Source organism: Trachemys scripta, chromosome 2 (genome assembly GCF_013100865.1).
Source record: "Trachemys scripta elegans isolate TJP31775 chromosome 2, CAS_Tse_1.0, whole genome shotgun sequence".
NCBI lineage: Eukaryota > Metazoa > Chordata > Testudines > Emydidae > Trachemys > Trachemys scripta.
The window spans coordinates 38,382,641-38,398,110 of record NC_048299.1 but is presented as its reverse complement, the minus strand read 5'-3'; the positions used below and the strand labels follow the sequence as shown (position 1 = coordinate 38,398,110).

The 15,470-nt window shown below is 40.4% G+C and overlaps 1 protein-coding gene across 1 annotated transcript in view; it reads left to right on the top strand.

Moving 5' to 3' along the window:
- The window catches only part of LOC117872153 (macrophage mannose receptor 1-like), a 52,833-nt gene extending 43,237 nt beyond the window's left edge, over positions 1-9,596 (top strand). The window contains exons 26-30 of the mRNA XM_034760333.1: positions 3,963-4,115; positions 5,042-5,158; positions 6,596-6,763; positions 8,177-8,218; positions 9,218-9,596. Of these exons, the coding sequence (XP_034616224.1) occupies positions 3,963-4,115; positions 5,042-5,158; positions 6,596-6,763; positions 8,177-8,218; positions 9,218-9,432 (695 nt within the window). The 3' untranslated portion in view covers positions 9,433-9,596. The remainder of the gene's footprint in view (positions 1-3,962; positions 4,116-5,041; positions 5,159-6,595; positions 6,764-8,176; positions 8,219-9,217) is intronic.
- The last annotated feature ends 5,874 nt before the right edge of the window (positions 9,597-15,470 follow it).

Genomic DNA, 15,470 nt, shown 5'->3' with positions numbered 1-15,470 from the left:
GAGGCTATCAAGTTCTAAAAACTCAAAATTCTTCCCAGAAGTTTACTCTTAAGATCACTTTTCAGTTCCTTTGGACCTGAGCAATCATCATACTCTACACATAGGCTATTTAAGCATCTGACAAGGGTGATGGAGAAGAATACTCTGCATGACCTCGAACTGCAAGCGAATGCAAACGTTTCTTCAAAATAAACAAAGTTTTTTTCATTGATTAAATGTTTTATTGTATGAGTTCCTGGACATAAATAAAACCATAGTGCTTTGCAGCGAGGGACAATATTAATAGTTATGTTTAGTTTTTGTTTTTGTTTTTTTGTTGTTTTTGTTTTTTTACATAACTAAATGTTTGGTTTTTCAAAAAAAAAAAATTAAAGTAAAATTTTTTGGGTGGAAAGGAATTTTTTGGCATATTTGAAAGTTTTCACTGTAAAATTGTGTGGAAATTCCCACCTTCTCTCAACTTTTTACTGTTTCCCCCCACTGAATAGGTCAGAGGAAAAGTTAAAAAGGTGAGAGAGAAAGTAACGCTTTTACTTTAAAGTCTTGTTATGAAAAGTTTTCATTTTTAACAGTAACACTTTCTTTGCACTTTTTAATTTTCATTTTAAGTGAGAGAAGATCATTTTTTTTCCAGTGGAAAAAAATTATAAAATGAGTTTTCCCCACGTAGTTTTTTTTTTTTTTTTTTAAATCCCCATACCCTGTCCCCCCACCAAAAAATAAATAAATAAAAATACCCCAAATCAAAAACCCTTGAAGAACAAAACACAATGTATACCTTTTCTAGTTATTTTTATCATCTATCTTAACATTCACTCCTTAATCTACGTGGCCCATTTAATCACTCTGCAAAATAAAATAATATAATAAAATAAATATGGGCCCAATTACCCCTTGCCATAGGAAAACCCATTCATTTAGATAAGTAAGTTTTATTGTGATTTCAGGGTTTTAAACTTCATCTCAGCCCCCCCCCCCATCCTCCAATCCACTGAATGACAGATTGCGTAGGCCTCCACCCAGAGCTGAAGCTAGGGGACAGGATTTCCTACTTCAGAGAGGAATGATTTTCATTGACCACAGCCAGGTAAATAGTGAGCCAGGGATACTCCCACAAGCCAATACTCCCACATGCCATCATCTCCAGAGATCCTTTAAAACACAATCTGATCCAGAATAAAAATCTCATCTTCTGGATATGGGAGTGATAAAAAGTATTTTCTCTGGGTTCTACTCCATCATCTTCTTCATTATACAGAAACTTATTGGGGGGGGGGGGGTATCAGAGCCATTCTCAACCTCAAAAGGCTGAAGAAGTGGATGAAAATGGTGGTGATGATAACAACCAGAGTCAGGTCATAGGGAACTCACCTATACCCCTTCCTGGACAACATCCTGATCAGAGCTCCATTGCAATCAGCAGCACACAGGATCACGTCTAGGATATTGAACTTCCTCCAGGCACAAGGCTTCATCATCAGGAATTTATTTTCTTGCTCCAGAGCCCCAGGAGACCTGCTATAGCACTATACCTCCAACTGCTATGTCATGTACATGGATCACACATCATAAATCTTTAAGCCTTCATACTAAAGGTGTGGGATCACTCCCTGAAACACAAGAGATCAAGTACGGGTTCCAGCACAGGTGTTCAACACTTTACAGTGGTGGTCAGCCCGTTACATTGTCCACAAAGGCATGCCCATCTGCCTTCCAGATCTCTTAGTTTTCACAACCAATGCCAGCCTCAAGGACTGGCAAGCTCCCTTGGAAATCCAAACAGCCTAGGGCATATGGAACCAGGAAGAAAAGGCTCAGAGAATGAACATCCTAGAGCTAAGAGTGGTGAAGCTAGCTCTTCAAAGATTCCAGCCCACCCTAAGGAGGAACCATGTCGTGACCACAGTCACATATTTAAACAACCAAGGGGGAAACAAGGAGTCTGGCACTACAAATGAAAGCAATGGAAATAATAATGTGGGCAGAACAGTTCCTCCTTTCCCTCAGTGATTCACGTTAAAAGGTGCAGGGTCAACACCTCCAAGTGTTGCCTGAATCAGGTTTTCAATCTCATTGTTCAGATGTTCGGCTTCCCTTCAAACAATCTGTTCTCAAATAGTATTAACAAAAAGAGGCCAAAATACTTCACAAGAGAGGCAGATCCCAGATCCATGGAGACAGATACTTTATTGCACAGTTGGCTGCAGGGCCTACTTAGCGCATTTTCACCCGTGCCACTATTGGGGACCATGGTCCAGAAAATACAATGAGAACAGGCGATGGTAATACTGATAACTCCTCACTGACCAAGGAAACCTTGGTTCTCAAACCTGATAGAGCTGACACTAGACCCCCATTCCAGCTTCAATGGAGACCAAACATCCTCTTGCAAGGTCCTCTTCTTCATCTGGACCTGAAACGGCTTCAGCTAACAGCCTGGCTATTGAGAGGGAAGTACTAGAAGGTCCCATTCTGTCCTCCAGTTTTAAGACATTGCTTTCATCTAGGAGAGCATCAACACAAAAACACTCTGTCTGAGCCAGATTCAACAATTGGTTCCAAGAGCACAAGGTATCCCAGAAATCCAGGAATTCCAACCATTCTTGACTTTCTAAGAATGCATAGACAGAGACCTTCAGCCCAGCACCATTGTACATCAGCTCTTTGCACCATTGTACATTCATCCCAGCACTATTGTCTGCTCTTAGTAGCATGCTATTCACAGGATTCTTTGGCTCCTTGTCAGACAATCCAGAGGTAGCCGGATTCCTCCAGTCTAATTAGCCAGACTGACAGTCAATCCACTCTTCCCAAAATGAAACCTTCTACTAGTGTTGAGGGCTCTGACAAGCCATCTCTCTGAGCCTCTTACTTCAATGTCAGCCTTTTATTTATCCATTAAAACTTGTTTTTTAGTATCTGTCGTATGTGCCAGACAAGGTTTGGGGCTGACAGCCTTATCTATACCAGAGCCGTACTGCATGTTCCACAGGGAAAAGCTGATGCTCAGGACATCAGAATCCTTTCTTCCCAAGGTAAATTCCTCCTTCCATACTTCCCAAGAGGTTGTGCTTCCTTTCTTCTGTCCAAAATGACAACATCCAATGGAAAATGTGTCACACCATAGATGTCCGAAGAGTGTTGAAAATCTCAAGCATACAGAATCCATGAGAAGATTTGGGTCCCTATTTATGTCTTTCCACCCAATATGCCAGAGACTCAGAGCTTCCAAGTCCTCCATAATTAGGTATCTTGACCTATGTATTGTGGAAGCCTACAAATCACTGGAGGTCCCTGTCCCAGAAGGGATCAAGCCGCACTCCAGAAGATCCATAGCATGGATGGAACAAGGAAGTGCGTCCACTTCGGAAATTTGAAAAGCGGCCATTTGGTCTACTGTGAATACCTTTATTATGTACTGTGTGGTGGACCCTCCAACTTCTGCAAAGGCCTCCTTCGTCAGGAAGGTTCTGCAGGTGGTAGCCCTAAAGTAATACAGAACTTTGAGCAAGCTTATAAAAAGGGGGTATTTCTTTGCTACCAAAATTTCACTGCTCACTACTTTCCAGATATCCAGAATTGTGGGAGACACTAGGCTGCATAATGGCGCTTACTGATAACTTCCTTTCTGCTAGCAGTGTTTCCCCCGATTCTACCCACTCTGGGTAGCTCATGAGTCAGGGTCATATAAAGTGGTTAGACCATCTTCCTTGGTCTAATGTAGTTATTTTGTTACTTCTAGAATATTTGTTAATATTGCTGTTGTGCAAGTTTTACAGCTCGGGAATAATTCATTGGGCAGCAAGCAGCAACAAAGCGGGTATAGTCAGACAATAGAGGCACCAAAACACTGATCCGTCTCTGTGAGCTGCAGAGAAGAGAGCAGCCCAGATGTCCAGAATTGTGGGAGATACTGCCAGAAGAAAGGAAATAATTGGTAAGAAATTTTCTATTCTTAACAGTTATGGCCCCTACTGATCCTCCACAACTCTTTGGAAGATGCCCTGAATCAGAGGAACACAGATCTTGGGTTCATTTCCACAGTCATTGCTACTACATTGAGTCCTCGTATACAAAAAACTGGGCCCAGGCTTCCCGAGAATGCACTCGATTAGGTGAGTGTCATTTTTTTAAGAGTGAAGACTTAAGACACATGTAAAATAATATTCAAAAAATAGTAATCAAACTTTAGATCATTAAAAAAACAAATTGACTTTTTCAGTGTTAATGCTTTTTATTTATTATATAGATGTCACATAATTTGGACAACAAAACTAGATTGATTAGTTTCACTGTCTAGATTTCACGCATTAGAAATTTCAGAGTTGTTAAGTCACCCAGATCAGGTGGAAGACTCTCAGTTTTGGGCACCTCCTCCCAAGCTGGTGAGCATCTGCTAGTGGCAGAGAAGGGAAGCTGGGGGAGGGAGGAAGGAAGAAAAGCACTCTAACCCTCATCTCTATGGGTAAGTCTGGGAGAACTGCTCAAGGATAATAACTCGTAGAGACTCTGCCTAGATGGTAATCCCTAACCCACCCATGTTTCCTTAATTGTTCCAATATATTTCTGACTTCTAGCCAGATTTTATAACAGATAAAATATCAGACACTATATTTCTGAATATTTAATAACAATTTAATCTGAAGAGTGGGTACAAAGATTTTCAGTAGCACTGCATATAGTCACTGGGAAGCAATAACAGTGTTCAGCAAATAGCAAAAATGCAATATACATAGGCATTTTACTGTGCAAGTGTGTTAAAAATAAACCACTAGAATGATTTACACAAATATGTGATTTTGTCACAAGGAAAAGGGTAATTTTATACTAACAAGCAAAATTCAAGAAGAGCTATATTGTGCCATTGTACCACATGCAGAACTTCCATTCGCTGCAGTGGATGTTTTGTGCAAAAATCAGTGATATGACACAGCCTCAAGAATTAATTGCTTTCAATTGTTCATAAAACTTAGAAAATAAGCTTTTCTCCCAAAAGGCAGATTTTTTTTTTCAGTTATGTCTTGTTAATGCTTTTTTTCAGACGCTACTTTGGCTTCTATAGAAGACCATGCTGAATCCAGCTTTCTGTCACATAGGATAAAGCCACTTGAAAGTAAAACAACCAGCTTTTGGATAGGAATGAGCAAAAATGTGAATGGTAATTTCTTACTTTCAGTAGTCAATAATATAAATAGACGATTATGGTGTCATATTTCATATCTTAGGAAGTTATAACATAAAACAGATATTAAGAGGCAATATTACACATTTTGTAGTATGTGTTTTAATTATTTATGTGTATACAGCACTGTAACTAAAGTGTTTATTAGATGTTTATTAGATGACATCATAACATTTAAAAACCAGTAGGGAACACTTCAATCTCTCTGGTCACTCAGTAACAGACTTAAAGGTGGCAATTTTGCAACAGAAAAGCTTCAAAAACAGATTCCAACGAGAAACTGCTGAACTTGAATTAATATGCAAGCTAGATACCATCAATTTAGGTTTAAATAGAGACTGGGAATGGCTGAGCCATTACACACATTGAATCTATTTCCCCATGTTAAGTATCCTCACACCTTCTTGTCAAACTGTCTGTAATGGGCTATCTTGATTATCACTACAAAAGTTTTTTCTCTTAATTAATTAGCCTCTTAGAGTTAGTAGGGCAACTCCCATCTTTTCATGTTCTCTGTATGTGTTTATATATCTCCTTACTATATGTTCCATTCTATGCATCCGATGAAGTGGGCTGTAGCCCACGAAAGCTTAGAGACTAACAAATTTATTTGAGCATAAGATGCCACAAGTACTCCTGTTATATTTGAGTTCGGAATTAAAGTTTTAACCCTGTACTGTGCTTTTTGTAAATAAAATTTCTGCTCATTTGAAGATTTTCCTATTGGGAACAATCCAGGTCTAGATTAAAGTGCCAGCCCTATTTAGAAGATGGGCATTTTTTGAATGACTCATTAATCTGTAATAACCAATAGGAATTTAGATCTGCTTGTGAGGAAAACAAGATTTGGGTGGGGGGTGAAGTCAGAAAGATAAATAGCACACTGAAAATATGGAAGGGAGATAGACAAGATAAATGCTATCTGAGTATGTAAGAAACAAAGACAAATTTTGCCAACAATTATTGTATACACATATCAGTTTTTCTTCATACTTAAAATCAAAAATAATTATGTTAATTATGTGCTCTGTTTGGCAATTCCTAATCACTGTAGCTTTCTTAGACATAAGTCGGTAGTTAAGATATTATCCAGTACAACATTCAACTATGATCTGATCTGTCCTGTAAGACACATTTCCCTGAAACCAAAAACTATAAGTAAAATTACTCAATTTTGATGCAGACCAGAGAAGGAGAAAGGCTACTTACTAGTACATTTGATCAGTAGTGATAGTCTTGGTGATCAAATGAAAGCTTAAAATATCATCTGGTGGCTGACAAATGGAGGAGTCCTTTACAAACTCTGGGGCTCGATCTGTTGATACTTCTGTTCTGGTATTTTAAATACTTCTAAGCCTTTCAACATGTTCTTTCAGTCTAAACAGTTGACCATGTATTTCCTTTTAACATTAGGTCAATGGTTATGGAGGGACAACACTGCAGTGGATTTTGTCAACTGGAATGAGGAAGAGCCTTCAAGTTATGGTAATGAGAAGTGTGTCGAAATGTACGCATCATCTGGGTACTGGAATGATGCTCAATGTTCTTACAAAAGAGGATATATTTGTAAAAAATCAGAAAGTAAGTGATATTTGCAATATATTGGGGTTATGGTTAATAATGTGTATAATGGGTGTATACATTAAAAGGCATGCTGCATAGTATTACAGCAGAGCACAAGCTCTGCTATAGTCAAGATATATACGTATTACAGATATTGTGTGTGTATTTATTTATATAAAAATATATAAAACCATACACATTGAAGGTGAAGTCAAAGATCACTTATACTTCATTAAAGGCCAAATTTTATCCATGTTAAACACAAAACTCCCATCGACTTCAATGAGGTCAGGATTTCACCAAAAATACCATACACACCTGGGTTTAGAAGTAACAAGTTTGGTTTCACTCATCTTAAATATATATAAAAATGATTGTTGTGATGGACAGTCTCCCTTTAATGAAAAGTATCCCTGTAATTTATGCTAGAATTGGATTTCCCTTATTCACCATCATCCTACCATGCTGATGGAGTACAGAACTGTGATTAGTATCAGAGGGGTAGTCGTGTTAGTCTGAATCTGTAAAAAGCAACAGAGGGTCCTGTGGCACCTTTAAGACTAACAGAAGTATTGGGAGCATAAGCTTTTGTGGGTAAGAACCTCACTTGAAGAAGTGAGGTTCTTACCCACGAAAGCTTATGCTCCCAATAAGTGAGGTTCTTACCCACGAAAGCTTATGCTCCCAATACTTCTGTTAGTCTTAAAGGTGCCACAGGACCCTCTGTTAGAATTGTGATTCATGCCCATGCCAATCTTGTAGCATTCCACAACTCCTGTACTGTAAGGTCATTGATAAATAACATTTATTAAAACATTTGCACTTCTTTGGTATTAAAATAGTTTTGGGGGAAATACTAGGGATGATTAAACCAGTTCAAATTATATAAGAGAAGACCAACTAGAACCTTCCTTCAGAACATGAAATTAGAAAAGTGTGGTTAACTTCACATTTTTATATTTCTGTGCATCTTTGCACTACCTGGTGCTGTTAGGAAACAGAAATACCCTAGTATTGTGAGCAAAGATACTCCTGTGATATTTCTAAGCCAATTGAGGCATCCATTCCGCAAGCCTCCTATTTTAGAAAGCACTTAAGCATGTGCTCAAGTCCCATAGAGAGATACTTAAAGATAAGAACATGCTAAGGTGCTTTCCTGTGCTAGAGTCTGATGTAGGAAGTATTGGAAATCATGCAAGATCCTATTTCCTGCCCATATCTCAGCTGAAGAGAGTCTGATACTTACCAGAATTAGACAGCCAAGCGTTCTGAGCTTCACACATTCTTAGCTCCATCTCTTACGGGAGTTCAACAGCACCAAAAGCAGAGTACATGGAAGCCACAGATTTTCATGCTTATGGGATGGCACCATCAAGACCATCCATGTGAGTGCATCTGGAATAAATGTTTTGCTTTATTTCTTTTTGAAAGGTATTAAAACAGGATTGACTGAGAAGCCACCAGAGAGGAAAGGTATGATTATTTTCTTTTTAATTAAAGTAAGGAGAAAGCTAAATAGAGTAAAAGCATAATAATTATTTAGAGTAAGTTGCTGGATCATATAATTATTACTAATAGCATTTCAAAATAATAAAACCATGTGCATTATTTGTATCTAAATACAGAAAATTGGCTTTCATTTTTAATTATTATATTATATAACTTTATATATATTGGGACAAAGCTCCTCCTCTATCTTGGTGGGTCCTGCGCTTATTGGCGGATTTTCTTGCCTCAGAGATTCACCATGTGGGTTGGGGAACAGCCCAGAGACCTTCCTTTCTGGAAGAACCCACAGTCCAGGTCAATTGGGAGGTTTGGGGGGAACCCAGGCCCGCCCTCTACTCCAGGTTCCAGCCCAGGGCCCTGTGGACTGCAGCTGTCTATAGTGCCTCCTGTAACAGCTGCATGACCGCTACAATTCCCTGAGCTGCTTCCCTATGGCCTCCTCCAAACACCTTCCTTATTCTCACCACAGGACCTTCCTCCTGGTCTCTGATAACGCTTGTGCTCCTCAGTCCTCCAGCAGCACACCCTCTCCCTCTGCCTCTCAGCTCCTTGAGCCTCTTGCTCCCAGCTCCTCACACTCGCACCACAAACTGAAGTGAGCTCCTTTTAAAACCCAGGTGCCCTGATTAGCCTGCCTACCTTAACTGGTTCTAGCAGGTTCCTGATTACTCTAATGCAGCCCCTTCTCTGGTCACTCAGGGAACAGAAAACTACTCATCCAGTGACCAGCATATTTGCCCTCTACCAGACTCCTGTACCCCACTGGTCTGGGTCTGTCACAATATTATATTGTATAACTTATTATATTTCCTCCTTCACTTCTGTTAGCAAAATATCTCCAGGAACATATGTGCATATCTTGCTTTTTAAAATTGTGATTAGCAATATCCCCTTTCACTCCCATATTCCTGGAATCTCTCATATCATTCTGGTGTCTAACAATTGCCTTGTGTTTATTTACAGGAGAGAAAAAGGATGAAGAGGTTTCTGGATCACCCACCAACATCACTTGGCTTGTAATTATTCTGGTCATTCTGATTCTATCAGGATCTGGATGTGCAGCCTATTTCTATGTCAAGAGAAAAAACCAAGACAACTTCTTACCTATTGTAACTCGAATGAGTGATACAAAAGAATCTGTCGATAACCAGGAGCAAGATGAACATGCTGTTGCCTAGTGAGATAAAATGATTGAATAATATATCTAATATTAATAAAATTATGCAATTGGAATAAGTGAAATCTTAGGCCAACATTGCCTTCTCTTACCAAATAGTAGTCTATTTCACAATCTCTGCATATATGTATACATAACATAAATAAAATATACTGGTAGACATGATTATTCCTTTTATAGTCTTGTAAATTTTCTAGATCTACAAATTTCAGTGTCCAATAAAACACAGTATGAGCTATTTATCAAGTGGATAAATGCATAAAAATGAATGAAATCATGACCCCATTGAAGTCAATGATAAAACTCCCATTGATTTAATTGAGGTCAGGATTTTGCCCTGTGCAGTTGTTTCAGTTAGGATAACGTTGGGATATCCATATCTATATCTCTAGAGAGAAGGAATACAGTAGCTCTGCCTTTATGTTAATTTCCCCCCACTCTTTTAGTTCAGCATTATCTGTAATGTGCAAAGACTGAAATATTTCAGAAATCTGATTTACAATTTAAGATTTACAGAAATCAAATCATATCAAACTTCAGCCATGTGAATTAAAATATTTCCCCCCATCAATATATAAATAAATGGGTGGAAGCCAAATGTAAATGTTCCTTCATTCATGCCTTCAACTCGTGTTCTTTGAAATGAGACTGTAATTGCCATAAAATATAAATTAGTGCTAGAATCCAGCCCCTCTATCACAGGTACATAAGAAACCCTCATATTAAACAGGTAAAGACAGGGGTTTACATTTCAAAACTGGGTAGTTGTGTGTATTTGAGGGGAACAAAGCCATGATTTTTAGTTTGGGTTTTCTGCAACAGGGTATGTCTGAGGGCTGGTTGACACTGAAAACTTACATTGGCTTAGCTCCATATCTCAGGGGGGTGAAAAATCCACAACTCTGGTAGACAAGGGTATGCTGACCTCCTCCTCCCCGTGTAGACAGGGCTAGGTTGACAGATGTAGTCTTTCATCAACCTAGTCACCACCTCTTGGAGAGATGGATTAAAAGGAGAATCCCCCTCCCATTGCTCTAGTGAGTGTCTGCACGGAAGCTCTAGAGTGGCACAGCTGTAGAACTGTAGCATTTTAAGTGTAGACATACCCAAAGACACAATCCTTCATGCCTCAAGAATTTGAATCTGAACTCCTTGTTTAAGAGATTTACCTAGCTGCCGATTTTGAACCAGATGCACGTCTGAAAGAAAGACAAAAGGGCCTACAGACACTTCAGTTACTTTAATATCCCAAAATGAAGAAACAGTAACTTCCATTACCAATAGAGAAAACAGGTCTTTTAAATCCTTACATAAGTGAATAAAAAAGGAGAACTCCAAACAAAGAGAGTGGAAACCAGAACCAGAAAAACACCATCTCTTCCCCTTATAAACAAATGCTGATATCACTGTTTCTTAGGAAACATGGAAAGAAAAATAAGAGAAGATAATGAAATTCATTCAATCAGACATGTGCCCAAGACTTGAGCTATAAAGGACCCTTTACTTCTTCAGGTTTGTGGCTCTGGCCTGTCCCTTTTGTAGTTGTCATAGAAATGTAGGACTGGAAGGGACCTCAAGAGGCAGGACCAAGTAAACCTACACCATCCTTGACAGGTGTTTGTCTTACCTGTTCTTAAAAAGCTCCGGTGGTTGGAATGCCACAACCTATTCCAAAGCTTAACTAGCCTTATAGTTAGAAAGGTTTTCCTAATATCTAACCTAATCTCCCTTGCTGCACATTAAGCATATTACTTCTTGTCCTACTTTCAGTGGACATGGAGAACAATTAATTTCTGGCCTCTTTATAATAGTCCTTAACATATTTTAAGGCAGTTATCAGGTCCTGCCTCAGCCTTCTTTTCTTAGGGTATGTCTACACCCAGCCGCTAATTCGGCGGCTGGCAATCGAAGTTCTGGGTTCGACTTATCGCATCTTGTCTGGACGCGATAAGTCGAACCAGGAAGTGCTCGCCGTCGACTGCGATACTCCAGCTAGACGAGAGGAGTACCGCGGAGTCGACGGGGGAGCCTGCCTGCCGCGTGTGGACCGAGGTAAGATCGAACTAAGGTACTTCGAACTTCAGCTACGTTATTCATGTAGCTGAAGTTGCGTACCTTAGTTCGATTTGGGGGTTTAGTGTAGACCAAGCCTTAGACTAAACATGCCCAGTTTTTTTAACCTTTCCTCACAGATCAGGTTTTCTAAATCTTTTTTCATTTTTGTTACTGTCCTCTGGACTGTCTTGAATGCATCCTCATCTTTCCTAAAGTGTGGCACCCAAAACTGGGACACAGTTCTCCAGCTGAGGCCTCACCAGTGCTGATTAGATCAGGACAATTACCTCCCGTGTCTTACATATGATATTCCTGTTAATACACCCCAGAATTATATTAGCCTTTTTCACAACTGCATCACATTGTTGGCTCATATTCAATTTGTGCTCCACTATAGCCCCTAGGTCCTTTTCAGTTGTGCTACCACTTAGCTGGTATTCCCCCATAGTTGTACATTTTCCTTAAGTGTAGCACTTTGCACTTGTCTTTAGTGAATTTCATCTTGTTGATGTCAGACCGGCTCCAGCTCCTCCTCACTGCGGGTAAGTTTGGGGGCTGGCTCCCACTCACCACCCTCACAGTGCACGCAGCCAGGGCACCCCTGCATACACAGCCCTGGGGGAGAGGGAAAAGACTGGAAGCAAGGGTCAGAGAACAGAGCAGGGACCAAGCGGCTGCCCTGCAGAGAGTGGGGGAAACAGTAGAGCTCCCAGATCAGCCCAGCCAGGGGAGCAGGGGTACCATTTAGGGAGGGTTGCGGGGGAGGCATTTGCCCCTGAGTTTTAGTACCAAAGGTCTGCTCGCAGTCTACGTCCCAGACGCAGACGGAGCTCTTAACTGCAGTGCTTCACAGGCAGGTCCCCTGCTCCAGGAGCCAGGACTCTCCCACCTGCAATTAGTTTCTTTCACTAGGGAGGAGGGGGCTGGCTCCCAGCTTGTGTGGCTTTGGGTGCACACATATGGCAAAGGCAACGAGCAGCCCGAGTGTGGAATGTAATGAATTCTGCAGAGGAGAGGTGCTGCTCCCAGCTTGCACCCCTGGAGCAGGGAGTCAGTATTCTGGTTATAAACAGAGCCAGGGTGATTAAGACAAGAAAAGGCTGGTCATTAAATTAAATTAAATTAAATTAAGGATCTGGAAGTCATTAGATGAGCCAGGCACTCCAGTTCCTAGATCTGTCAAACAGGTATCCCTCTGCATAGGGGGTGTTGAAGCGAGATCCCATGGGATAAGTAGTATTATCAGCATGGAAGAAATATAGCCAAGGTTACATTCAGAAAAGAGGGAGATATGAGAAGGATAGGTGGAAAGAAGGGCCAAAACAAAGGGAAGGGATAGCAGTGGCATAAAGAAGTTCCTACTCTACCTGTGGTACTTATGAGGCCCCATTACCGTAGTATCTAAGCACCTCACAATGTCTAACCTATTTCTTGTTACCACCCTCTGAGGTCAAGCAGTGCTGTTATCCCCATTGTACAGATGGCGCACTGAGGCACGGATAGAGTAAGGGCCAGGTTTTCAAAGGTATGCACCTTGCGGGATTTTCAAAAGTGCCTACAAAAACAACGAGTCTGGTGGCACCTTAAAGACTAACAGATTTATTTGGGCATAAGCTTTCGTGAGTAAAAACCTCACTTCTTCGGATGCATCAAAAGTGCCTAGAAAGTTAGGTACTTTGTAAACCCCACTAGATACCTAGCTGCATCTCTGGGTTCCCAAAAACCATTGAAACTGTCCCTAAGACACTGGCCTGAGGTCATACAGGAAGTCTCCGGGGGAAGTAGGGAAATGAACCCAGGTCTCTCAGGGCTAGCAAACTTTCACTCTGCTGTACACCACCAACATCCCACCCACCAGGTAAGTCCCCTTCAGCTGCCACAAATTGGCCCCTCAACAGCTGACTAATGTTACAGTAACACTCAAAAACATTAATTAGTAGTAGTTCCTCATTGTGCTAGGCATCATACAAACCATTAAGAAACCCCAGTTCCTGCCTCACAGATGTCAATCTATCCCTTATAATTCCAAACTGCAGGCAGGCAAGTATTATTATTCCCACTTACAGCAATAGGAACTGAGACACAGCATACAAACACAGAATGGTACTTTAAAAAAACATATAGTAGAAGCTCAGGGTTATGAACGCCAGCGTTACAAACTGACCAGTCAACCACACACCTCATTTGGAATCAGAAATATGCAATCAGGCAGCAGCAGAGACCTAAAAATATCAAACACAGCACCGTACCGTGTTAAATGTAAATTACTAAAAAATAAAGGGAAAGTTTAAAAAAAAAAAAGATTTGACAAGGTAAGGAAACTGTTTATGTGCTTGTTTCATTTAAATTAAGATGGTTAAAAGCAGCATTTTTCTTCAGTATAGTAAAGTTTTAAAGCTGTATTAAGTCAATGATCAGTTGTAAACTTTTGAAAGAACAACCATAACATTTTCTTCAGAGTTATGAACAACCTCTATTCCCGAGGTGTTCGAAACTCTGAGGTTCTAATGTATATACAATTTTTTTCTGAACTTTAAAATGTGTAATTTTCTTGGTGTTTGGTTTTAAATATTCTCCTGTGAGAACTACAATTCACTCACTGTAGTGTTATGTTTAAACAGAAGTGAAAGTGACTTGAAAATGTCAGTTTCACTCCTGTTCAAAGTCAGTTTCTAGTCTATTATTATTTATAATAGGGTAAAACACCCCTAGAGTCCGAGGCAGGTGCAGTATAAACTCATATGGCCTTGCCCTAGTAGGATGTTTCCAAAAGTTAAATGATCTGTTCCAAGCTTAGTGAACTGCAAAAAGTAAGTAGCCTAAATGATAGAACGTAATCTAGATATTTCTACAATTGTTTGAATTGTTGTATTAAAGAGTTAGTAACCAAGTAAGACCATACATAAAAATTTTAAACCTAACTAATGTTCCTTAAGTGACTTGCCACAAGAGGTCAGAACATGTTAGTATTAGCGCTGTGTGGGTCTTATATATATTTAATTTTCTTTCTTTATATAGGAATTAGATACAGTGCTCCTGTCAGCTAAAGTCTAAGTTGTTATCTGCAAAAAAGCTAGCGTTTTTCAGGTGCCTAAGTAGCCCCTAGACTCAGGGTTAAAGTTGCCCCCCCGGAATGGTGTCCTGCAGGGTGGTTCTTGAGCTGTGCTCCACCCTCCGTCCCTTGCTCTTGGGCCTCCCCTCCCACCCTGGGCCTGTGTGTGCAGGGGTGCCCGGGCAGCCTGTGCTGTGAGGGATGTGAATAGGAGCCAGCAAGGATGTGGCAAGGGTAGGGATAAGGGATCCTCGGCATATATTGCTTTGGACTGAAGCAAAATAGGAACCCAACTTCAATGAGAAAAAGGAATTTAAAAGATGTCGATGGCATTTTGCCAGCTGGGTAGCAACATCTGGTTGGCATTCTGATGCTTCAATGGCAGCTAATCCTGCTCTGAGCTGGATTAATTCTCAGGTTTAAAATATAGTTGCCATAGTGCAGCACCAGGATTTTGACCTTTGTGAAGCAGATAGGAGGAGGACTAGGAAGTAGGGCTGAGTGACTCAGTTACATGACTCTTCCATTCCCACTTGGGACACTGGATTTGATACCTGATTTGAAAACACCACCAGCTTTTATGATGCTAAATTTCCATTTAATACATTTGAACCAATCCTCCCCCTGCCCCTAAGCACTTCATCCAAGTAATAAGAAGTACGAATATTGGACAGCTAAAAGTAAAGTAAGAACGCTATTTAGAGAGATGCAATGTTCTTTAGACCCAGGAGAGTGAGCTATCGGAGGTGGGTCTCAACCCCATAAAGATAATACACAGGATCACATCCTGCTTGCCTTATTCATGTGAGTATTCATGTTGAACTAACTGCTGAAATCACTGACAGCTGGGTTTAGGCGGTGGAACCTCAAGACGTGGATCACAGAGGTTGCAATAGAGAGGCCGAGGCAGCAGAGAAGGTGCAGTGGAGTGA